A 22,727-nucleotide genomic window follows, 5' to 3' on the forward strand; every position below is an offset into this window, starting at 1 on the left:
AATGAAAGGCGACTTTTACTTACAAGTTTTCTTGCTCTTGAATCATGGTAGAGACCACTGCATTTTTTGTATACAAACGTTGAGCACGATTTCTTGGGAAAAAAGTATTTGTTAGATTTTTGTGTGTATCTGATCCGTCGCGTCATCTACACATTCCGCCATATCGCGCAATATAGGTTATTTGGAGGTACGGATACCTTGGTGTTCTATATTTAACCTGACTTAATGCGAATTTCCCAATATGAATAATGTATATTTTAAAACGAAAATATTATTTTTTCTTATTTCGGCATATAAAGTGACACTTTTTAAAACTCAATGGTTTTGAACCATTTAACATTTCGTAACCAGTAACGAAAATTAAAATATTTCGCGATATACGGACCCAGAACGGTATACTCGACCGACTTTTCAGTCCAAAAATGACGTTGTCAGACCCGGCTCCGGTCTCCGCATAGTTGACCGACCCATCTAGTCCGAAAATTTGGCAACGCTGCAGTTGAAGTGCTTGATAATTTGGTTTGTCATCTTTTCGATTTATACACCTCAAAACTTCTATTTGAAAACTTATACGATCCCGGTATGATGAACATTCGTCATGAGAGATATTCAATGACAATATTTTGAAATGAATTGAAGTGGTGTTATTGGATTTTTTTCGTATACAAACTTTGATAGCACACGTATGGAAACTTATACAAGCCCGATGAAGTGAGTCGACCTAATTTCAGGAGCACTGGCACGTTTAGGATCCTAGGCAAGAAAATTGCATTTTCACCACCCCCTACTTGACCCTCTGCCGTGTTTACGTATTGAATTTCCTGAACATCATTGCAGTTATATTTGGTTTGCTTTACAGGAGCTCATTTCCAGAAATCTGTAACATTAGAATTTAGTTTATTCATTTGAGTTATTTTGATCATTTGATTCTGAAGATGAATTCATGATTTCCATGAGAATTACTTTAATTTTCAATCATGAAGAGCTTCAAAATGGATTATTTTAAGGTTTGGAATTTTTCGTTGTTATCTTGTTAGCCATGATATTATGGCAGATGAAAAGCAGCAAGAATAGAAGTTGGTATGTCAGTCGAAAGCACACTAAATATGGTATTTTTTGCTGAAGCGAAAACATTTCCATAATTAATAATTTTTCATCGATAAAACCATTGGAGAAATAGGATATTGTTCACTTCAGAATCGTGATATTCATCACCTTACCAAGCTCGCAATAAGAATGTTTTTCGCACACAGAAATTCTCAATTTGTAGCAGATTTAGGTAAGGCCGTTTCCCACCCTGTATTTTTGAACAAGTGTTGGAATTATTGAAAGAAGATAATCATATTGTTCTACACTGAAAATTTCATCATGATTGATCAAGCCATACCAAAGTTATGAATAAAAGAAAAATCGGTCGAATCGGACAAATCACCCTGTAGACTCTCATTAAAGGTCCCCAACCATAAACCAAACATTGTTTCGAAACTGCCTTAACTAGTGTATACTTCACCTAAAATCTGACGGTCTCCTCCGGAATCACCCTGTATATAGTACTAAAATGCCATTTCTTCCGCCCCACTGCGAGATTTTATTTCATTCCATTCAGTTCCAACATTCTTGAATGTATATAGTGTTAAAATTCCATTCCCTCTGCCCTACTGCGAGATTTTATTTCATTCCATTCAGTTCCAACATTCTTGAATGTATATAGTGTTAAAATGCCATTCCCTCTGCCCTATTGCGAGATTTTATTTCATTCCATTCAGTTCCAACATTCTCAATGAATGATGATCCTATTGAAATTTTTGGAATTCTCGTTTACAAGTGCTTAGTAGTCTGGCCGATGGATATTCAGAGAGATCAATTACTTTTCAAAACTTGCTTCAGATGTATACTGAGGGTGTAGTTACCTGAGAATAATAATTTCCATTGAACAGTGTGTATATTCACCTCACTTTATGGAGTTTTAAAAAAGAGATTCAAATTAAAATATTTACATACCTCAAATATTTCATCTTTTGTAGCAGAATGGACAACCTCAAAATTTCCTCTACATTATTATTCCACATTCATTAGGTCATCGATTGAATCAGACTCATCCTCAGGAGAATCTGATTCTCCCAATGAAATAATGAATGGAGGAATATCTGCTATTGGGAGATTACCCATAAATTTAGCCCAGTCGTCAGTTATGAGCCTATCACAATGCATACAAAAATTTTTCCACATTTCCGATGTACATTTTGAAAGAGCTAAAGTCCATAAATTCAAAACCATATCTTTGGAATAGGGAAGAGAATTTATGTTCTTGTTGTAGAAGTTCTTAGAGAACGCCCAGGCCATTTCAATAGGATTATACTGACAATGGTATGGGGGTAATCTAAGAACATCATGCCCATGCTCTTTCAAAAGGTCATCCACTAAATATTTTCGTTGACTTCTAGTTCGAAAGGGTAGTATTAATTGCCAAAGTTGTTTTTTATTTGAATTTTGACTGAAATTAATTTTATTATTATTATTATTATTATGAAGAAAAACAGAGAAGAGGCCGTATCCTATAAATCTCATACAAAATGAAAATAAATGACACTTCAGAAGATAAAAACAAAACAAAAATATAAAAACAAAATTCAGCAATCCTATGCACATAAAAACTACAATGAGTCTAGTCTGTTTTTAAAAGAGTTTGCACTCTCAGCGCAAACAATACTGGCTGGTAGCGAGTTCCACTCCGCGAACACGCGATTCGGTAGAAAAAACTGTCTCGCACGAGTTCGGAACACTTCATGGTAAAGCTTGTATTGGTAGCCGCGAAGTTGATTTGTTGTCCAGGTTGCCACCAATAAAACCATGCAGAATCCGGTAAGTCACTATAAGATCACCACGCATTCTACGATCACTAAACAAGTCAAGCTTAAAAATTTTAAGTCTATCCTCATAAGAAGGGCGAATTCTCCCGAAAGGAATCCGCGTCGCAGAACGCTGTACACCCTCCAAACGCTGTCGGTCAGAGATCAGATCAGGAAACCATGCAGGGCCAGCGTGTTCCAGTATTGGTCGAACGTAGGTGATGTAAAGCTGCCTGCATGTATCGACTGAGCATCTAGGAAAGACTTTTCTTATTAAGTACAAAATTTTACTGCAATTAGAGGATATACTGCTAACATGGGCTGACCAGGACAGATCCTCAGTGATCAACAGCCCGAGATCGTTATGCTGCGTAGTGGACTCCAGATATTTGCCATCAATGATGTATCGATTTCGTGGATTGAGTCTCCCAAGGTGAATAACCCCACACTTGTCCACGTTCAAAGGAAGAAGCCACTTGGATCAAGTCATTTTGGAGAATCTGAGGAAAGCGTGCATCATAAAAGAGCTTGATGTCATCAGCATATTGGGAGCAGAAGGACAAGAACAACCAGGGCAGGTCTGATATGTACGCCAAAAACAGGATAGGACCCAAAACAGAACCCTGCGGCACTCCACTGACGACAGGTTTGAAGTCAGATAATGAGTCACCTTTTTTTTTTTATAGCAGGGGGAATCTGCGACCGTGAAAACACGGGGCTCTATCTCTCGCCCAGAGGAACCCATTTCTAGGGAACACTGTGGGGTTACTCACTCTACCGAGTTCGCGACCCACTAAACCTAACCTGCTTTTTGTTGGTTCCGGGCATTTGCCTATAAACCATTTATCCCTTAATCGGTTGATTTCTTCTTGCACATTGTCGTGCTAGGGTTTTCATGTTCGTCCATTTCGGATATCTCTTCTTAGTATAGTTTTAATAAGTTGTCGTACTCATTTGAATCTCTCCTCGATTGATCTCTCGGTCTCCTTTTGTAAATTCTCATTCTTCTTCTGTCTTCCTCCGGATCGTAGTCCACTAGTCTCCTGAGTTCTTCGTTTGGATGTTCCTTCGCTGTTTCGAATAACTTTTCAGCTTTCCTCTTCATAAATTCGGTGATGGTTTCCCACTTCAAATCTCGATATATCTGTTTGTTCCTGACAAACCAAGGCGCATCTATGGCACATCGTAGTAGCTTGTTTTCTGTTGCCTGAATTCTTTGTATATGGCTCTTTGCCGCGAATCCCCAAGCAACTGATCCATAAGTCAGTTGCGGTCTAGCAACGGCTTTGATTATTTTCAATTTTGTCTCATTTGACATGTGGCTCTTTCTACCTATCAGCGGGTAGAGCATATGCCTTGGTTTTGTCAACGGCTTGTTTGATATGGCTTCTCCATGTTAGACCTTTGTCTAGGGTGATACCTAGATATTTTGCTTCGTTTTTCCATTCGATTTCTTCTCCATCTACCTCTAGATTTGTTGTAGTTCTTAGTCTCCTCTTCTGCAGTAATATCGCTTGGCTCTTTTGTCCGTTGAGTTTTATTTTCCATTTAATACACCAGTCATTTATTTCATCTATAGCTTCTTGTAACATTCCTTCTATAATTTCTGGCTTGCGATGTCGCATTGCGATTTCTGTGTCGTCGGCATATAGTGTCAGCATAGTCCTTGGAGATTTTGGTATATCGTGAATATATATGTTATACAGTAACGGCCCAAGTACTGACCCTTGAGGCACCCCTGCTTCCATATATCTGGTTGTGGAGTTTTCTCCTTCCACTTTCACGTAGAATCTTCTGTTCCTCAAATAATTCCTAATCAACTTGCACAGTTTCATTGAATATCCAGCATATCTCATTTTGTAAATCAATCCTTCATGCCATACTCTGTCGAATGCTCTGGCGACATCTAGTTCATTCATTCATTGCTGTATCCCGTTACCGGGAATAAATCTACAAAAAGAAGAAAAAGAAAAAAAAAAAAAAATCGAACAGACTTGTAACTTCTTAGTGCTAGTTGCGACTGTGTGCCCTCCTGTGACTAAAGAGACCCAACCGTGACCTGCAGATCCTTCCACACTCAGGGCATGGATAGTCTCCAACCAGATCTGGCCGCCGCTGTATCCTTCTCGATTCTCCACTATAACTGTGGACCAAAGACCTCCACTGTGACCTGTCTAACGCTAGTTGTTCCCAGTTATGATTAGCATTAACTGATTTAAGGGATTGATGTAGTGTATCCTTAAACCGCTTATACTGGCCTCCTGGTTTCCGGGCTCCCTCAGTGAGTTCGCCGCATAGAGCTATTTTGGGGAGTCTTGTGTCTTGCATCCTCAGAATGTGGCCGCTCCATCTGAGTCGGGCCCTCGTTACTTGAGTCTCAATTGTTGTACAACTCGCGCGCTGCAAGACTTATGCATTCGAAACTTTGTGGAACCATCTGATGTGCATTATCTGTCTTAGATGACGTTGCTGCGTCTGTTCAAGCTGTTTAATATGTCGCCTGTAGGGAGTCCAGCTTTCGCTTCCGTAAAGAAGCGTTGGGAGGACCACTGCTCTGTAAACAGCTGTCTTGGTCTTCAGATTGAGGTCGTGATTTTGGAACACTCTGTCCTTCAGCTTCCAGAATGCCCGTGATGCCGAATTGATACGGTTGTGTATTTCCGTGTCAAGGTTAGCCCTAGTATTTATGAAGCTTCCCAAGTATTTGAACTGCTCAACCTGTTCTAGAGTTTCATTGTCCAGGCTGATATCTGTTTGAAGGCTTTCTGGCGGACTTACCAGGATTTTGGTCTTGTCAATATTGAGTCCAAGGCCTAAAGCTTCGTATATATGTTTATAGGTGTCCATCATTATCTGTAGATCCTCTGAGGTGCTAGCGATGAGTGAACAGTCGTCTGCATATTGAAGTTCCGTGATAAACTTGGTACGGGTTTTTGCTCTGAGGCGCTTCAGGTTAAACAGGCCTCCATCAAATCTGAATCTTATCCCAACACCTCTTACGGGCATGCTCATGTCAGCAATTATCGAAACAGCTATGGCGAAAATATTGAACAGTAAAGGCGCTAATACGCAGCCTTGTTTTATTCCAGAGTTGGTTGAGAAATGGTCGGTTGTAGAGCCATTATGCTGTATTCTAGCGGTGTTGTTGGTATGAAGGCTTTTACACACTGCTAGGAATTTTTCGGGTACTCCTAGACGTGCCATGATTTTCCAGAGCGCTCTCCGATTCACCGAGTCGAATGCCTTGCTTAAATCGATGAAGGCTGTATAAATCCTTGATTGTTGTTCACGGGCCTTTTCTTGTAGCTGTCGAAGTGTAAAAATTAGGTCCACCGTACCTCGATTTGGTCGAAAGCCGCACTGGGATTCAGGTAAAAGCCTCTCTAAGAGTGGAACCAGACGATTAGCCATAATCTTCGAGAGAATTTTACCGGCCACATTAAGCAACGATATGCCCCTGTAATTGTTGCAATTCGACGTATCGCCTTTGTTCTTATAGAGGTTGATAACTAAAGCGTCTCTGAAGTCTTGTGGCACATCTCCCTGTTCCCAGATCTTGCGGAATAGTATTAGGAGACTATTGACAATGTCCTCATCCAAGGCTTTGAATATCTCCGCCGGAATGCCGTCTAGACCAGGGGACTTATCATTTTTCATATTTTTAATCGCGCTTATGATTTCCGACATTGAAATTTCGTCATCAAGCGATGTCATCGGACTATACGCGGGAAGCAGTTCTAAAATGGATAAATCCGAGTCGTTATTTTGATTCAAGACCTGTGAGTAATGCTCCTTCCATCTTTCGAGAATTTTTCTATCATCAGTTAGAATAGCTCCATGAGCATCTCTTATAGGAAAGCTAGCTTTTCTGCTTGGACCGTAAACAGTTTTAATAGCTTCGAAAAAACGCCTGTAGTCATGGTTATCGGCGTAAGCTTGTATTTCTCTAGCTTTTTCTTTCCACCAGCTGTCCTTGATTTTTCTTATTTCTTGACGGACCTCGCGTTTTATGTTTATGAAACCTATTTGGGCTGCAACATCGCCAGGCTTGTTAATTGCGGTTTTCATCGCTTGGTGTTTTGCGTCCAAAAGGGGTGCGATATGAGTTTCGCTGTCTGCAAACCAGTCTGGGGATTTTCGGGAGCGTTCCGTGCCCAGTATTTCCTTCGCTGTATTTGTAAGGGATGACTTGAAACGGAGCCAATGAGTCTCAATGTCGTCGTTATAATCCGGTGGTGTTAGGCTATCTTTGACGGCAGCTGTGAATCTGTCCTTTGTAGAAGGGTTTTGTAGTTTGGATATTTGAAGGCGCTCTCTTAGATACTTCGGCTTGCGTTGATATTTTGGGCGCATTGAGATTTTCATTTTCGAGATTACCAGCCTATGATCAGTCCAGCACTCCAGATCTGCTCTGGGTTTAGTGACCAACACCTCTTTCAGATCTTTCCTTCTCACGATCACATAGTCGAGGGTATGCCAATGCCCTGAGCGCGGGTGGCGCCAGGTCCCCCTTGAATTGGGTCTCGTAATAAAATAGGTGTTCGTTATACACAGATTGTGTTCTGCACAAAGAGCCAGCAGACGTTCTCCATTCGAATTGATGCTGTCTGTGCCGTGTTTCCCTATTATTCCAGGCCATAGTTCTGAGTCTTGACCTCTGCCCACTCTAGCGTTGAAGTCTCCAAGGAGAATTATTCGTTCCCGTTTTGGGATTTTACTTAATGTAGCAACGAGTGTTTCGTAAAAAGTGTCCTTTAAGTTGTCAGAGGAGTTCAAAGTGGGTGCGTATACTGCAATGATGTTCACAAACGTGTTATTCGCTGCAGGAAAACGTAGGGTCATTAAACGTTCTGAGATACCAACTGGATTTTCGGTAAGTTTGGCGACCAGGTCGTTTCTAATGGCAAAGCCTACTCCATGTTGTCTGATTTCGCCTTCCGGCAAGCCTTTCCAGAAAAATGTATACGCTTGTTCTACCAAGCTACCTTCGTCCGAAAAGCGTGTTTCGCTTAAAGCAACTATTGCAATGGATGTTCGTTGCAGTTCCTTATCGATTAGGGCAGTACGCCTCTCTGGTCGGTCGGCCTTGGGGTTGTCTAGCAAGGTTCTGACGTTCCATGCTGCAAAAGCTATGTGCTTTTCATTGGTGTTTGTTCGATGATTCACTCGCTCAGGCACCCTCCCCCGGAGATCCGAATGGGGGGGATTTTACCTCCGGATACGAATTTTGTCCTGTTCGACTGATCCATCTTTTTGTAGGAGCTGCGTTAGAAGGTGTTCAAAAGCTGCACTGGTAACGCTGTCAGTGCAACTTTGGTTGCGGCTACGACTAGATTATCTTGTGGCACAGGTAACCTGAGACGACAAGGTCTGAGACGTAACTTGAGCAACGCAGAGAGCCATTTCCTGCTCAAGCCAAGGCGACATCTAGTAGTACAAGACCGGTTGCTTGTTTATTTTGGAATCCTTCTGTTATGTATTCTGTGAGTCTCAGTAATTGCTGTTCAGTTGAGTGGTCTCTTCTGAATCCGAATTGCTCTGCTGGAATGAGATTCAGATTTTCAGTTTCTTCTGTAAGCCTCCTAGCGATTACCCTTTCTACTACTTTTCCTAGGGCGGACAATAAACTTATCGGCCTGTAGTTTTGGGGGAATTTTTTATCTTTGCCTGGTTTGTTGAACACTATGACTTCTGCAGTTTTCCACTTTTCCGGATAGTGTTCAGTCCTCATTATACCGTTTGCAATATTTGTGAGAGCAGCTATACCTTTTCTAGGTAATTTCTTCAACATAGCATTCGTTATTTTATCACTTCCGGGAGCTTTTCTATTTTTCAAGCTTCTGATTATCTCTTTTATTTCAAATGGAGAAGTTGGTTTTTCTATTTTGTCGTCTACTGGTGGTTCGTCCATTTCTTCTTCGTTGTTCTCTACAAGATCTTCCAGCTCGTCATTATCGTCATCAGGTCTGTAATTTATTCTCGATTCTCTTTCTATCGAGTCCGCCAGTGCTTCTGCTTTATCGATATTCGTATATGCCATTCCTCTTTCTCCGTGGAGAGGTGGTATTTTAGTATTTTCTCTTCTCAGACATTTTTGCATTTTCCATGCAGAATGATCGATAGTATTTAGTTCTTGAACTCTTTTGTTCCATCTATTTGTTCTCATGTCCTTCAGGGCATTTTTTAGAACTTGGCTGTGTCGGTTTAGATTTCTCTTATTTATATCTGTTTTGTTGAGCCTGTATGTTTTTCTTAGTCTCCGATTTTCCCTGATGAGATCTTTGATTTCTCTGGGTGTATCACCGTGTGGATGTATCGGTGCTGGTCTCGTTATTTTCTTTGTGCTCTTTTTGTAGGCATCTATTATATTCTTTTCTAGTTTATCAACTGCTCTTTCTAGGTCTTCCGGTGTGTTGATTGTCGGTATTTCTGTTACCTCCGATTGTATCAGATGGCTATATTTCGTCCAATCGGTGTATTCTCTTGTTTGCATTAGTTCTCTTCTTGGCCCATCTCCTATTGTTAATTCGATGGGGTTGTGGTTAGAGGTTCCGTCCCACAAGGTCTCTATCGAGAATTCTCTAGTGATATTTTTCATAATTGCGATATCAATTATATCTGGTAATCCATTTCCGAATGCTAGGTACGTTGGTTCTTCAGGTCCAATAACGATAGCTTCATGCTTTTCAGCGAGATCTTTCAGTTTTCTGCCATTTCTGTTTTCCATCCTGCTGTTCCATTCTGGAGATTTGCAATTAAAATCTCCGATGCAGATTTTCGGGTTTGTTCCATCTAGTAAGTTGTTGATTTCTTCTTCCAATAGGTTATTTGGGGGTCTTTTATATGCCGATGTGACTTCGACTCTTTGTCGATTTATTTCAGCTACAATCGTCACTGTTTCTATTTGTGACTCGTCAGATCTTCCTTTAAAATAGTGTTTCAGATCTCGTCTAACCAGTAAGGCAACACCTCCCCCAGTGTTTGCGATTCTGTCACATCTATATATCTCATAATTCATGATATTCAATCGCGTATTTGGTTGTATTCTTGTTTCCTGTAAGGCTATAATATCAGGTTTTCTCTCTGATATTATTTCTTCTATCTCGGGTTTTCGAGTTCTGACCCCGTTTATGTTCCAGGAGACTATTTTAAGGGAATTTTTCCTAGTTGTATGTTCCATTATTTCAGTTTACTGAACATTCCTTGGAGTTTTTTCTCCATCTCTCTTTCAATTTTCAACATGATTTTGTTGAAAATTTTTTCATTAAAAGTGTCTAAATCGTCGGCGGATTCAGAGACTTTTCTGTTTTCTTTTGTTCTGTTGATCGTAGGTTTAGCTTGGGGCATTTTCGGTGTCTCCTTCTTCTGTACTGGTTTGGGTACTTCTTTTATCTTGTCGTCTACTTTGGACGGGGTGTCCATCGACGAACAGAAGAACCATTTTGGTAAATCCAATCCATCTGAAGATTTATATTGTAGAAATTTTCGCAGGAAAGTAATTTTGGCTGCAACGACATGCTTTTGTTCACATAAAATTTTGCGTTCATTCACCCTTTCGTATTTATAACCCATCGATTTTAAAATTTTGTAAAGTGATGTCCGTCCCCCGTTATATTCCAAATCATTTTTTGCATAATTAAGTAGAGTGTCAACACTAAAGTGTTCATTTTCCAAATTATAATCCCAAATTTGCCGTTGCAGGTTTTTTCTAAAAATAAACTCCTCAATTTCTTCCACCTTTTTGGGTCTCCCAATAGGAGGAAATTCTTTGTCGTCCTCTTCGATCACAATATTTCGAATTGTGGAAACGTTCAGCTAAAATAAAAGTCGTTCAGATTCATATGAAACATAGGTATTATAAATTTACTTACATTGAAAATGTTGGATACCATCTGGAAAATGGTAGATGAAAGAGTATCAGGATTACTTTTCAGATGAGTTGCCCTCAATTTTGCATAACATTTCCTGATACTCTTTCTTTGCGGCTTTTCAACTATTTTCGGCATTTTGTCGACTCAAGGACTTTACACTTTAGTAAATCTGAAACAACTCTGAACAAATATTTTGTTTAAAGAAACAAAATATTTGTTCAGAGTTCAGTTGTTCATTTTGTCTCTGTATTTGTTGATATTAGTTGTGGCAACGGCGTTATGATATTGGTGACATTTCATGAGTGCCAACCTTACTCCGTTCTTGTTACAAAAACTTGAGAAAATTAATTCATGGCCAACCGACTGCTTAAATAAATTTGAATGAAGTATACGTATTTCTTTTTCCTAAATTTTCTAGGGTATGTGTTTATCATTTCAATGGGAACTGATAATGTTACGAGATAAGTTATACATGTAATTATGGAAGATTATTTCATATACCCTGCCTTTCTGAGTTGAAAATTGAAATAATAGATTGGTTTTCAGCACATTTCTGACAAGTTCGAAGGTACTTTTAGAAATATTGTATTTACTAAATGTATCACGAAACACTGAATTGCTTTCCACTATCGTACTTGTTCATCAATTAGACATAGTTTATACTTATACGGTTTTCTCACATATTTCCTGAAAGTTCATCTTTACTCATCTGTCTTTCCTAAATCATGATACTTACTCAAGTAAACTCTTATCAAGCAGTTTTCGTTGTCCTTCTGCATTTTTTCCACAGGTATATATAGGTCAGATGATCATATAGCGACATTTTTTCTTCTTTTCATTTAGCTCATATGCCTTCAGTACTGAACTTCACAATAAGGTATATTGCTGTTGGTGTACTTCAAATTTTAAATGTCTGCACTAACTGTTCTCGTGAACTGTATCAGATATTATTGTGATAAATTCTATTTAATAACTCTGGATGTAGAAGATTCTGATGCAATATGGTAAAAACCAACGTTTTCTCTACGGATCACATCATTCTGTTTAAAAATGTACATCTAACATCCCATTTCTTCTATTTACATCTAAGTTGAAATTTCTATTCTATCTACGCCAATGCGCGCTAGTGTGACGTCATTGGACGCAGCCGAGTATTTCCTATCTCCACTTTCCTATTAGTCTAAGATCCCGCTGCAGAATCCCTACGTTCATTACGTACAGAGTCAAACACACATTTTTACATACGTTTATGGATAGGAGAATACACTGATAACACCGCAGCCTGTCAAAAGTGGTCGCAAGTAATTTTATTTAAATTAATGTTAATCAATATTCGAAGAGAAATTTCGTTCACTCCGTATTGAAATAAAATATCATCCACATCATAGCAATGCATGTAGAGAATACTAAAATCCATGGCTGCCGTTGCACACTTGGCCGCAACTACCTCGCAGCCAGGTGTAAGCAGGTAACATTTCGAAGTATTTCTACGTTCATAACGTACACGGATGTTTTTGATATCAAATTAAAGCTAATTTTTTTTCGAATTTGATGATATATGGCTACCTGTGAAAAAATGGCCGCAAGTTAGGTCTGCCATCTGTTGAAAACGCGAGATATCCGAAATAAAGTGAAAGAGATGGCGCGCAACGCCACTCGTTAGATTAGGAATGTGTATGCTAGCCGTGTGAGTATTTAAAGCCACTGCACATATTCATATTTATATATATTCATATTCATATTATCCTGATTCTCCATAGGTACCGAAGTACCCCTCAGAAGCTCCGTAAGCTTGTGCGAGTTCGGAGAATCAGTTGTGTTCTGTGCGTCGATAGATAGGGTTTTTAGCAAGGGGTTCAAACAATAGTAGAAACGACTTTACATTTAATCCAAAATTATAATCACCTAATGGATACTATGAAGAAAACTTAAAGTATAAAGAGATTTATTTTACAACAAAAAATTGTTCATTCACTAAGTATCACTTGAATCAAGTGATATTTCAAATCAGTATATTACATTTTTCTCCGATTCCTCGCTGCTTTCATAATCGCAGTTGTCATTATCGTCGTCGCAATCAGACTTATCTTCATCATCTGAAGATTTGTTAGCTGAGGTACGTAATACATTTTCAACTTCAAGTTCAACTTCCCAGAAACCTAGTTTTTAGCGGAAAACAACCGGATGAAAAATTATTCATCGGGTTTTATCCGTACGGTGGAAATCGCCGCCGAAAGTGCAATTCGGTTGTTTTCCGGTGCGATACTAAACCGGAACACGTGTGAAAGATCCCATTATATCAGTGTTAAAGCGGCTACACACTACCCAACTCGGTCGGGCCAACTGTCGGGACGACCAGATTGGGCGTTGCGTACAGACGGCACAACCGCCGTCCAACTTGGTCAGTTGAATTTCACGATCGCTGGAGTATACATCGCTCGGATCGATGGTGACGGCCATTTTTGCAGCAGCGAATACCTCTCCAGTCAACATCTGAATACAGAATGAGCTCGTTTGCCTCGTTTCCACCCGACAGAGCTCCACACGATCCAACTTGGTCGGTCGGTCGTGCGGTTGGATCCGACAAGACCCGACAAATCCTCTGTCGGCGGTCATAGCTACACACGGACCGATTTCACATCCAACCCAACCAAGTCGGCTTGTCGGCCCGACCGAGTTGGGCAGTGTGTAGCCGCTATAACTCGGAACATCGGGTAAAAACCCGATGGTGTAGAATGAGTCGAACTCTCTCTTACTTTATTTCGGATATCTCGCGTTTTCAACAGATGGCAGACCTAACTTGCGGCCATTTTTTCACAGGCAGCCATATATCATCATATTCGAAAAAAAATTAGCTTCAATTTGATATCAAAAACATCCGTGTACGTTATGAACGTAGAAATACTTCGAAATGTTACCTGCTTACACCTGGCTGCGAGGTAGTTGCGGCCAAGTGTGCAACGGCAGCCATGGATTTTAGTATTCTCTACATGCATTGCTATGATGTGGATGATATTTTATTTCAATACGGAGTGAACGAAATTTCTCTTCGAATATTGATTAACATTAATTTAAATAAAATTACTTGCGGCCACTTTTGACAGGCTGCGGTGTTATCAGTGTATTCTCCTATCCATAAACGTATGTAAAAATGTGTGTTTGACTGTGTACGTAATGAACTCAGTGGAAACTGAGGTTTCAAATTGAAAAAGAGATGAACTAAATTCAAAAAATTTCAAAATTTTTCATAGCAATAACGAAATTTTTGTAAGGCATGTTGAAAATGAAGATTTTGAAACTTGAAAGAAAAATCATGATATTCCGAGTACTACCTTGAAGATATTGATATTTCATGAGCCGTTTGAAAGAATTGTGTGAATTGAATAAACTCATAAAGTTTCATCGGAATCGGACCTTGCATTCCAGAGTTATGGCTATCTTCTGAAGGGCCTGGATAGCCTGCATTCACCATTAGGCTATGACCAACGACTCATGAATCACCCTATATAATCTTTGATCATAATAATAATAATAATAAACTTTATTATAAGACTTCAGAAATAATGTGTAGGACAAGTCAGGAAGATAGAGAAGAATACAATAAAATAAAATAAAATGAAACAAACATCGAGTTTGGCAAACTGAATATTGACAGAACATATACACCTAGGCAAATACAGCTGAGAGGTATTCCTCGACACTATAATAGGAACCCTCAATTAACAATTTTTTTACTTCATGTTTGAATTTCTTTACATTCATCGATTTGAGATTAATGTCCGAATGGTTGTAAAGCTTGATGCCAATAAAACTGTTGACTCGTACTTAGCAGTATGGTGTTTTGATATGCATAACTTGTTGCCATGCCTTGTGTCATAGTTATGGTAGTCAGAACATTTTTTCAGAAGATGCCTATTCTGATGAATGTATAATAGGCAGTTTAAAATGAAAATACATGGAAATGTCAGGATCTTGTGATCGTGAAAAAATGGAGTCAGGAGGTTTCAGACCGAATATGAGTCTCAAGACCTTTTTTTGGCACACAAAAACTCGACCAGACTCAACTGATGACCCCCACAAAACTACATTATAACATAGGTGACAGTAAACCATACTATAATTATTGATCCACATTAGGGCATCTGCTGGAAGTGCCTTCTTAAGTTTGGATATAGCATAAAAGGCGCTATTCAACTTCTTGGAGACATAGTCAACCTGATGAATCCATTTGAGGTTTTGAACAACACGTAGTCCCAGGAATCTAACACAATCAGTTGACACCAAACTGCCGTTGGAGTGCGAGACAACATATGAGTCACTAACTTGAGTTATTCGGTTACTGAATCTAAGTATCTTAGTTTTATCCAAATTTACAACCAGAATGTTGCGACGGCACCAGTCAATAAAACACTGAATGATAGATTCACAAAGAGCAATGAGTTCTTGCAGACTACTCGCCTTGACCGCAATCGAAGTATCATCAGCAAAAAGAATCAGTATGGAGGCTAAAATATAGTTTGGCAAGTCGTTAACGAAGAGTAAAAACAACAGAGGCCCCAGGACTGAACCCTGGGAAACACCCAGGTCAGCAGAGTATTCTTGGGAACAATATTTACCAATCTGAACGTGAATTTTACGGTTGGATAGAAAACTGTTTATCCACTCGAGGAAGACTCCTCTAAATCCTAGTTGGTACAGCTTGTCAACTATAAAATTATGTTGAAGTGTGTCGAAGGCCCTTGACAGGTCGAAGAATATACCCGCCACTGGAGTACCTTCGTCTAAACAGAAGTGAACGAATTCAATATATTCACAGCAGGCAGTTTGTGTGGATCTGCCGCATCTAAAACCGTGCTGGCAATTTGCGAACAATGAGAATTTAGACAAGAAATCATACATTCTACGGTGGACAACTCTCTCAACTATTTTTGACAGCTGGCTCAAGATGGAAATGGGGCGATAATTGGTTATATCCTGATTGTCACCTTTTTTGGAAATAGGTATGACTCTTGCCAATTTAAGAGCGGATGGAAAATTGCCTCTGCATACAGATTCATTTATGAGAATGGCTATGTTTTCAGAAATCAATGGTGATAATAATTTCAATACTTTGGCTGAGATCATATCTGGTCCGAAGCTGTTATTAGCCTTAAGACTAGTAATTATAGAGGCAACCTCATCCGAGGTCACAGGGAAAAAGAAGAAGTTGTGGGATATTAGATGATTTGAGGTGCACATATTTGATATGTCATCACAGTAATATTTACTGATTGTCGATTTACCAGCCTCCGAGAAGTAGCCCCCAAAAACCTCTACTACTTTCTGTGGACAGGAGACGATATCATCATCGACATTTAACCTGAAATGTTGATTCGGGGTGGTTTTACGACCTAACTCATTATTTACAAGGTTCCAGACAGTTTTGTTGAAATAAGTTGTCTTCCCTAGAACATTTTTATTGAATTCTAGTTTTGATCGTTCAAGAAGTTGTTTATATTGGATTTTCGTAGATTTATATAATTCAAAGGCCTCACGTGAACGTAAGTTCTTAGTAGGCCAGTGAACATTTTGGAGATAATTTCGTCCGTCGACAATTTCTGAATTGAGCCACCTAGGTTTGAGACTTGAATTAGTTTGGATGGATTTAAGAGGACATGAGACCTCGAAAGCATATCTCAATATGTATGATGAATTCCTGAAATTTCGAATCAACAGAATGGCACCAGTGAACTGCGTCGAAGCTTTCTTTGGAAATGAGAGTAAAAAGGTTGTTCAGATTGGATGGTGACATTATTCTGATCATTTGCTTGTTTTGAACATCGACAGGAGACTTTGTGCAGAGATAGCCAAGGAGAATGGCCCTATGATCACCGATCAATGGATCAATAACCTGCGGGCAAATGGAAAGCTTGTCAGCATTAGTGACCACATAATCAACTTTACTGCGAGAAGTGTGACCATTTTTATCAGTGAAGACTCTAGTCGGCTGTAACGATTTCCCCTCGAGATTGAAGCTGATGAAGAGATCTTCAAGAGGTTTTCTGTATGGGTCATGGGAAGCTATGTAATTGACACACATCACCACACAGAAAAAATAAATCAGAAATGAACAGGCAATAAGTGATGACATATTTAAGAGTCTTCATGAATGAACTGAAGTTACCCGAAGGTGGTCTATATACACTCAGTATACAATAGTTAGTCTCGCATACTTTGAACTTCACAGCACAAAGTTCATAGTGCATTTCACTAGAGAACTTGACGGCATTTAAGCATTGAACTACATACTCGTTTTTTACATACATAGATAGCACATCCACCGTGTTTACGAGTAGGTCTACAGTATAAGGCAGCCAACTGATAACCTGGCAGCACCATATAAGGCATCTGCTCAGACGAGCACCAATGTTCAGCTACGCCAGTGGCGTAGCTTGCCTTAGAGGGGCCCTGTATAAAAAAGTGTTGAGGGGCCCTATGGAAGGGTGAAGTAAAAATAAAAGTAGCAAAAAATGTTCGATTAGTATCGAAATGATTATATGTACTTATAATTAAAAGTTCTAACTCATACTTGGCGCTGAGAGCGAAATAATTCACAAACAAATAACATACAAACGATATAAAATAATATATACAAATAACATAAAATGATGAACAAACAAATAATAAACAAAAAATACCAAAAATTAAAGGTACGCTTTTCTACCATTTATTTCAACAAATCTATTTATCAAATCATCCATAGCTGATGACGATTTCAGTTTTTTAAGTTGTTCTCCCTCTATTGACAATAACGACATGTCTGATAGCCGTTCCTGTCCCATAAAAGTCCTCAGATAATTTTTTATGAGTTTTAATTTTGAAAAACTACTTTCAGCGATTGCAGTTGTAACCGGAAGGGTCTAAAATAAAAGGCATGCAGTAATATCGTCCGGAAAACTGGATGCAAGGCTATTGAATTTTATCAGGACTAATTCTAAAAGTTCTTTGATGGCACGAATTTTCTGAATTTCAGATTTTAAGTATTCGTATCTATCTGAATGATCGATTCGGTGTAATGAACGGGATTTTGAAATGAATGGTTGTCTTAGCAGTTATTCTCAAAAATGCTATTGTAAAACCTGTAAGAGGTTTTGGATAACATTTTTAGGAATTTTTTGCTTACAGACATTCGGGGGCCCCTAAAGCCTGGGGGCCCCGTATCACCGATACCGCGGTAGCTACGCCCCTGAGCTACGCTCACAACGTCAGGATTGATAGAACTGAGCAGCACCTCTAAGGTGACCAGCTTATTCGACAGACACTGCGCATTTAGTTGGAATATAGAGAATTTTCTTGTAGACTGAAGGGTGTCGGAGTCAGGAACATTTTTGAGATCATATGTCTTTAAGGAAGGTGAACTGATTCCTGACGACGTCTCGAAAAAAACTTATTAATGTTCACCCCCTCAGGCCATAATGCAGGATCCATCACTTGCGTCTTAAATTGAGATGGAAAAGTGAGCCTGAAGGAAGCATATACAGGGTTGGGATAAAGTTTGACACCAAATTAATATATTTAAAACGGAACGGACGGTAATTTTGAAATTTATTGTCAGGAGGTGAATGGCAAGCACTTCGAACATTTAAAATGATAAACAAATTAATTCAGATGCATAACATCCGCAGATAATTAAATCAACGAATGTTACGATCTAAATCGAACTAACAAACTACCATCGCTCGAAGTATTACCAGAAATTTCATTTCGTCGACAAAGAGTAGATGCTGACCATGGTTTCGGTCTTATTTGACCTCGTCAGAGCAACAAAACTCATTCGTCAACGAAATGCTATGAATTGCCGGCTCCTTTTATTCCATATCAGTAGCGGGTAAGATGTATAAATACATCGTACCGACATCTGACAGAGAAACGGGAACCAACCCAATTCAATTTCCTAACTCTCAGAGCGAAGATAGCAGTATGCATCCATATGCTTTAATCCCATATTGCAGATATCGTATATTACGATAATTAAGCAAGGGAAAAAGCGCGGAAAGGTTCGGATCATGGCAGTAACCGATCTGCCGCGGACATGGAAAAATAAGAAATGGTTCACGCCTTCAACAGTAAGGCAGGTAAATAATAAACAAATTAATTCAGATGCATAACATCCGCAGATAATTAAATCAACGAATGTTACGATCTAAATCGAACTAAAAAACTACCGTCGCTCGAAGTATTACCAGAAATTTCATTTCGTCGACAAAGAGTAGATGCTGACCATGGTTTCGGTCTTATTTAACCTCGTCAGAGCAACAAAACTCATTCGTCAACGAAATGCTATGAATTGCCGGCTCCTTTTATTCCATATCAGTAGCGGGTAAGATGTATAAATACATCGTACCGACATCTGACAGAGAAACGGGAACCAACCCAATTCAATTTCCTAACTCTCAGAGCGAAGATAGCAGTATGCATCCATATGCTTTAATCCCATATTGCAGATATCGTATATTACGATAATTAAGCAAGGGAAAAAGCGCGGAAAGGTTCGGATCATGGCAGTAACCGATCTGCCGCGGACATGGAAAAATAAGAAATGGTTCACGCCTTCAACAGTAAGGCAGGTAAATAATAAACAAATTAATTCAGATGCATAACATCCGCAGATAATTAAATCAACGAATGTTACGATCTAAATCGAACTAACAAACTACCGTCGCTCGAAGTATTACCAGAAATTTCATTTCGTCGACAAAGAGTAGATGCTGACCATGGTTTCGGTCTTATTTGACCCCGTCAGAGCAACAAAACTCATTCGTCAACGAGCGATGGTAGTTTGTTAGTTCGATTTAGATCGTAACATTCGTTGATTTAATCATCTGCGGATGTTATACATCTGAATTAATTTGTTTATTATTTACCTGCCTCACTGTTGAAGGCGTGAACCATTTCTTATTTAAAATGATTTTTTTTTAATTATTTTCAATAAATTTTTTCTACTAGGAAAAGCCCTGTATTTCTTCTTTTTATAGATTTTCATAAAAAATACGTCATGAAAAGCAGAAAGAGTTATCTAATACAAAGTATTTCGTTTTATTTCTCACTATTGATACAAATACCAACGATTTATTCATTTGAATGGATTTTTTCTCAAATGTACAAAAAGACTGAATTTCTTCTTTTTACAGATAAAATTTTTACATGGAACCCGATATGGACAGATCCGAAACAAGGTGCACTTTCAGAATCTGCAGAAATATACAGGGTGTCCCATTTAAATAAAAAAAAGTTTTGTCATTTCCGGTTAAACCGGAAGTATCTCATTAATGAAAATATGCTCATCAGATGCATTGTGGTCCATTACACTCAGCTGCCAAATTTCAAAAATATCGCCCGTTTTGTTTTAAAGATATTAATTTGGTGCCAAACTTTATCCCAACCCTGTATATTAGGTTGCTTCGACTTTAGTCTCTCACAACTAGATTCTGCAGGTGAAAGTATCCCATCCAGGAACTTTAGAATATCTTTGGGATCAGTAGAAGGGCTGAGGCGTGAGACATGAACGTGAGACAAGTTTTTCTTAGGAGCGCTTATAAGCGCATTCGACTTGGATGTTTCAATAATAAGAGGTGTTCTGGTCTTTGCGTGACGTAAACCTGCTAGCGATTGATCCAATTTAGTCTTGTCAACTTCGGAAATAGTAGTTCTCCTTGGATGCTTTTTTTTTGCCCCTACAACAGTCCATTTTGAGCCCGAAGTGGCAGTAGGAAGAGTGTAGACAAAACCACCTCTTGTTTCGATGTCTTTTTCTTTTAGAGGATCCCTCGTATCAGAAATAAGCGAATAGTCCAAATTCATGCTGTCTGTTGTCGCATGTGATATTAAATTATCAGTAGGGGAATTCCGATCAGCTGGTGATATAGATAACGTTTTTTTCCATTTGCCAATGTTTGGACCGTAACAATGAGTGAATTCATTTGTTTATTTTGTGAAGAAATATTATCCCTCAGTTGCGTTATTTCGTAGCGAAGTGGGGCAATTGCCTCTTCAATGGCCTGTTTTATGAGCGAACTTAGGTTGTCAACATTACCGGCTTCACATTCAGTAACCGCAGTTGTAGAAGAGCCGGATTTCACGCCGGTCTCACAAGAAACACAAATCCATCCTTTGGAAGAATTTTCACGGATCTTGTTGAAATCTTCCATAGAAATATTAGCACACTTGGTATGTAAACTATTGAAACATAGGGTACAATCGATATGATCGTGGTACCTGACAATTTTGTTGGCACAAAGAGAGCAGGCTTTACCACGTACTCGGACATGACAGAATTCATACGAATGTATGAATCTTTTGAACTTTCTCCTCAACTGTGCGGCCAATATTAGAAACTTAGCTAAGTTAATCGGAATTGAGGGTTGGTGCAGAAGAATTGGAATAGGGCGATTTCTAAAAATAGTCCGTTCAATAAGTTGCCTGAAAAGTTAGGATGGAATGGATATTATTTATGTCAAACTCAGTAGATCACGATCATTCACGAGTGGTTAAGATCTGCTTGCCCCAGAGGCAGCGGCACCTAACCATTAATTTTAGAATAATTTTTCGTGTTTAGTGTACCATCCTAATAGATGGCGACAAATACAAGAGTGACTTACAGTGACTATCAACCACAGTGGCGACAATTGTGGTCTCGTTTTTCATCGTTTTAGCAAGAGTATGGCGGATTTGGTCACATGACGTGACGTGAGCCAAACCGCATTCCGAATTAGAGATCATAGCATTGAAATCTGTGCTTCTAAGCCGCCATATTCTTGCTAATTGTCGCCACTGTGTTTGATAGAGTCGCTGCAGAGTGACTTATCTATATTTTTAACTTAATCTATGCTAACGTACAAGCTTCAAAAATAATTAATTTGCTTTTTTCAGATGGGTGGATGGACATCCTGTTGGAACAGATTCTCAATTAGAGTTTCAAGATGGCACGAAGAAGACAGTTATTGTTCCGGATCCTCGTTTACCTGAAGGATGGACAAAACACCTGACAAAGCGTTGTCAGGGTTTTAATGCTGGTAAATGGGATACTATAATTGTGAGGTAAAAATTTCACTGAAAAGTATATAACGTGCCTCTCATACCTAGCCTTCGACTATATAATAACAGGAGAGAGCATACGAACTGAAGTTGGGGATTAGGTGGAAGTGTTTGCTTATGGCCGACTCCTGTTTCCGTAGTTTAATATAATATATTATATTTATTCATATATTATAAATATATGAATTAATTGAGCATGCATGTGAAATGTTATACCAGCATCCATTTGTTTTTGAGTCTTAGTAGAGCCACAAGATGTACAACTAACCATTTTGAATTATGTGTTCGTTTAAAACTTTGACAGCAATGACAATGCTGCAATGTTGATAGAGAATAAACATAGAAGTGTTAAACACATGACCGATGAGTCAAGTCACACAAGATGCTTCAATGGGGCCGTTACCGTTCGCAAGGTTATTCTAAGGAAAAACCCGGTATGCTCCCTGGTATTTCATATTCTATGTACCTAGCTCACATAAGGTTGTTCCATTGCGTTCTAGGATATAATTAGGCTGACAGTGCATAATTTTTTTTAATTCTCTTCCAATTCCATTTTAGACTGAATCTAAAATCTAAATATGAAATATGTCTGTTTCACAAAATATAAGATTCATTTATCAACACTTCGAAAGGATGTGTCTTAACGATTGGAATTGCTATAGTATATTTAATCGATTGGTGTGCGTTAGAATCATCAAGAATTAGCAGAATTTTAACTAACTCCAGTACCTATGAAAAGAATATGATGATTATAATGTAAAGCTCAATCATACTGAAATTCAACAAAATGAACAGTGAAAATAGTTATTTTCCTATCAAGTGCGGGAAGTGATACCAATTTTCTCATTATTTATTAAATGTTCTTCGTTTTTTAGATTTTGGATTATTACGATTATAAGGCGAGACGCAATATCTGATTTCAATAAAAGTCGAA

General features: G+C 38.8%; 1 protein-coding gene across 3 annotated transcripts in view; it reads left to right on the top strand.

Moving 5' to 3' along the window:
- Positions 1–22,727, top strand: part of LOC123312449 (PHD finger protein 20) — a 134,891-nt gene that overhangs the window by 43,352 nt on the left and 68,812 nt on the right. For 2 of the 3 annotated variants that reach the window (XM_044896892.1, XM_044896891.1), the window contains one exon: positions 21,629–21,796. The exons of the other annotated variant lie outside the window; for it this stretch is intronic. In XM_044896892.1, the coding sequence (XP_044752827.1) occupies positions 21,629–21,796 (168 nt within the window). The remainder of the gene's footprint in view (positions 1–21,628; positions 21,797–22,727) is intronic. 3 annotated transcript variants of the gene reach the window in all.

This window comes from Coccinella septempunctata, chromosome 4 (genome assembly GCF_907165205.1).
Source record: "Coccinella septempunctata chromosome 4, icCocSept1.1, whole genome shotgun sequence".
Classification (NCBI taxonomy): Eukaryota; Metazoa; Arthropoda; class Insecta; order Coleoptera; family Coccinellidae; genus Coccinella; species Coccinella septempunctata.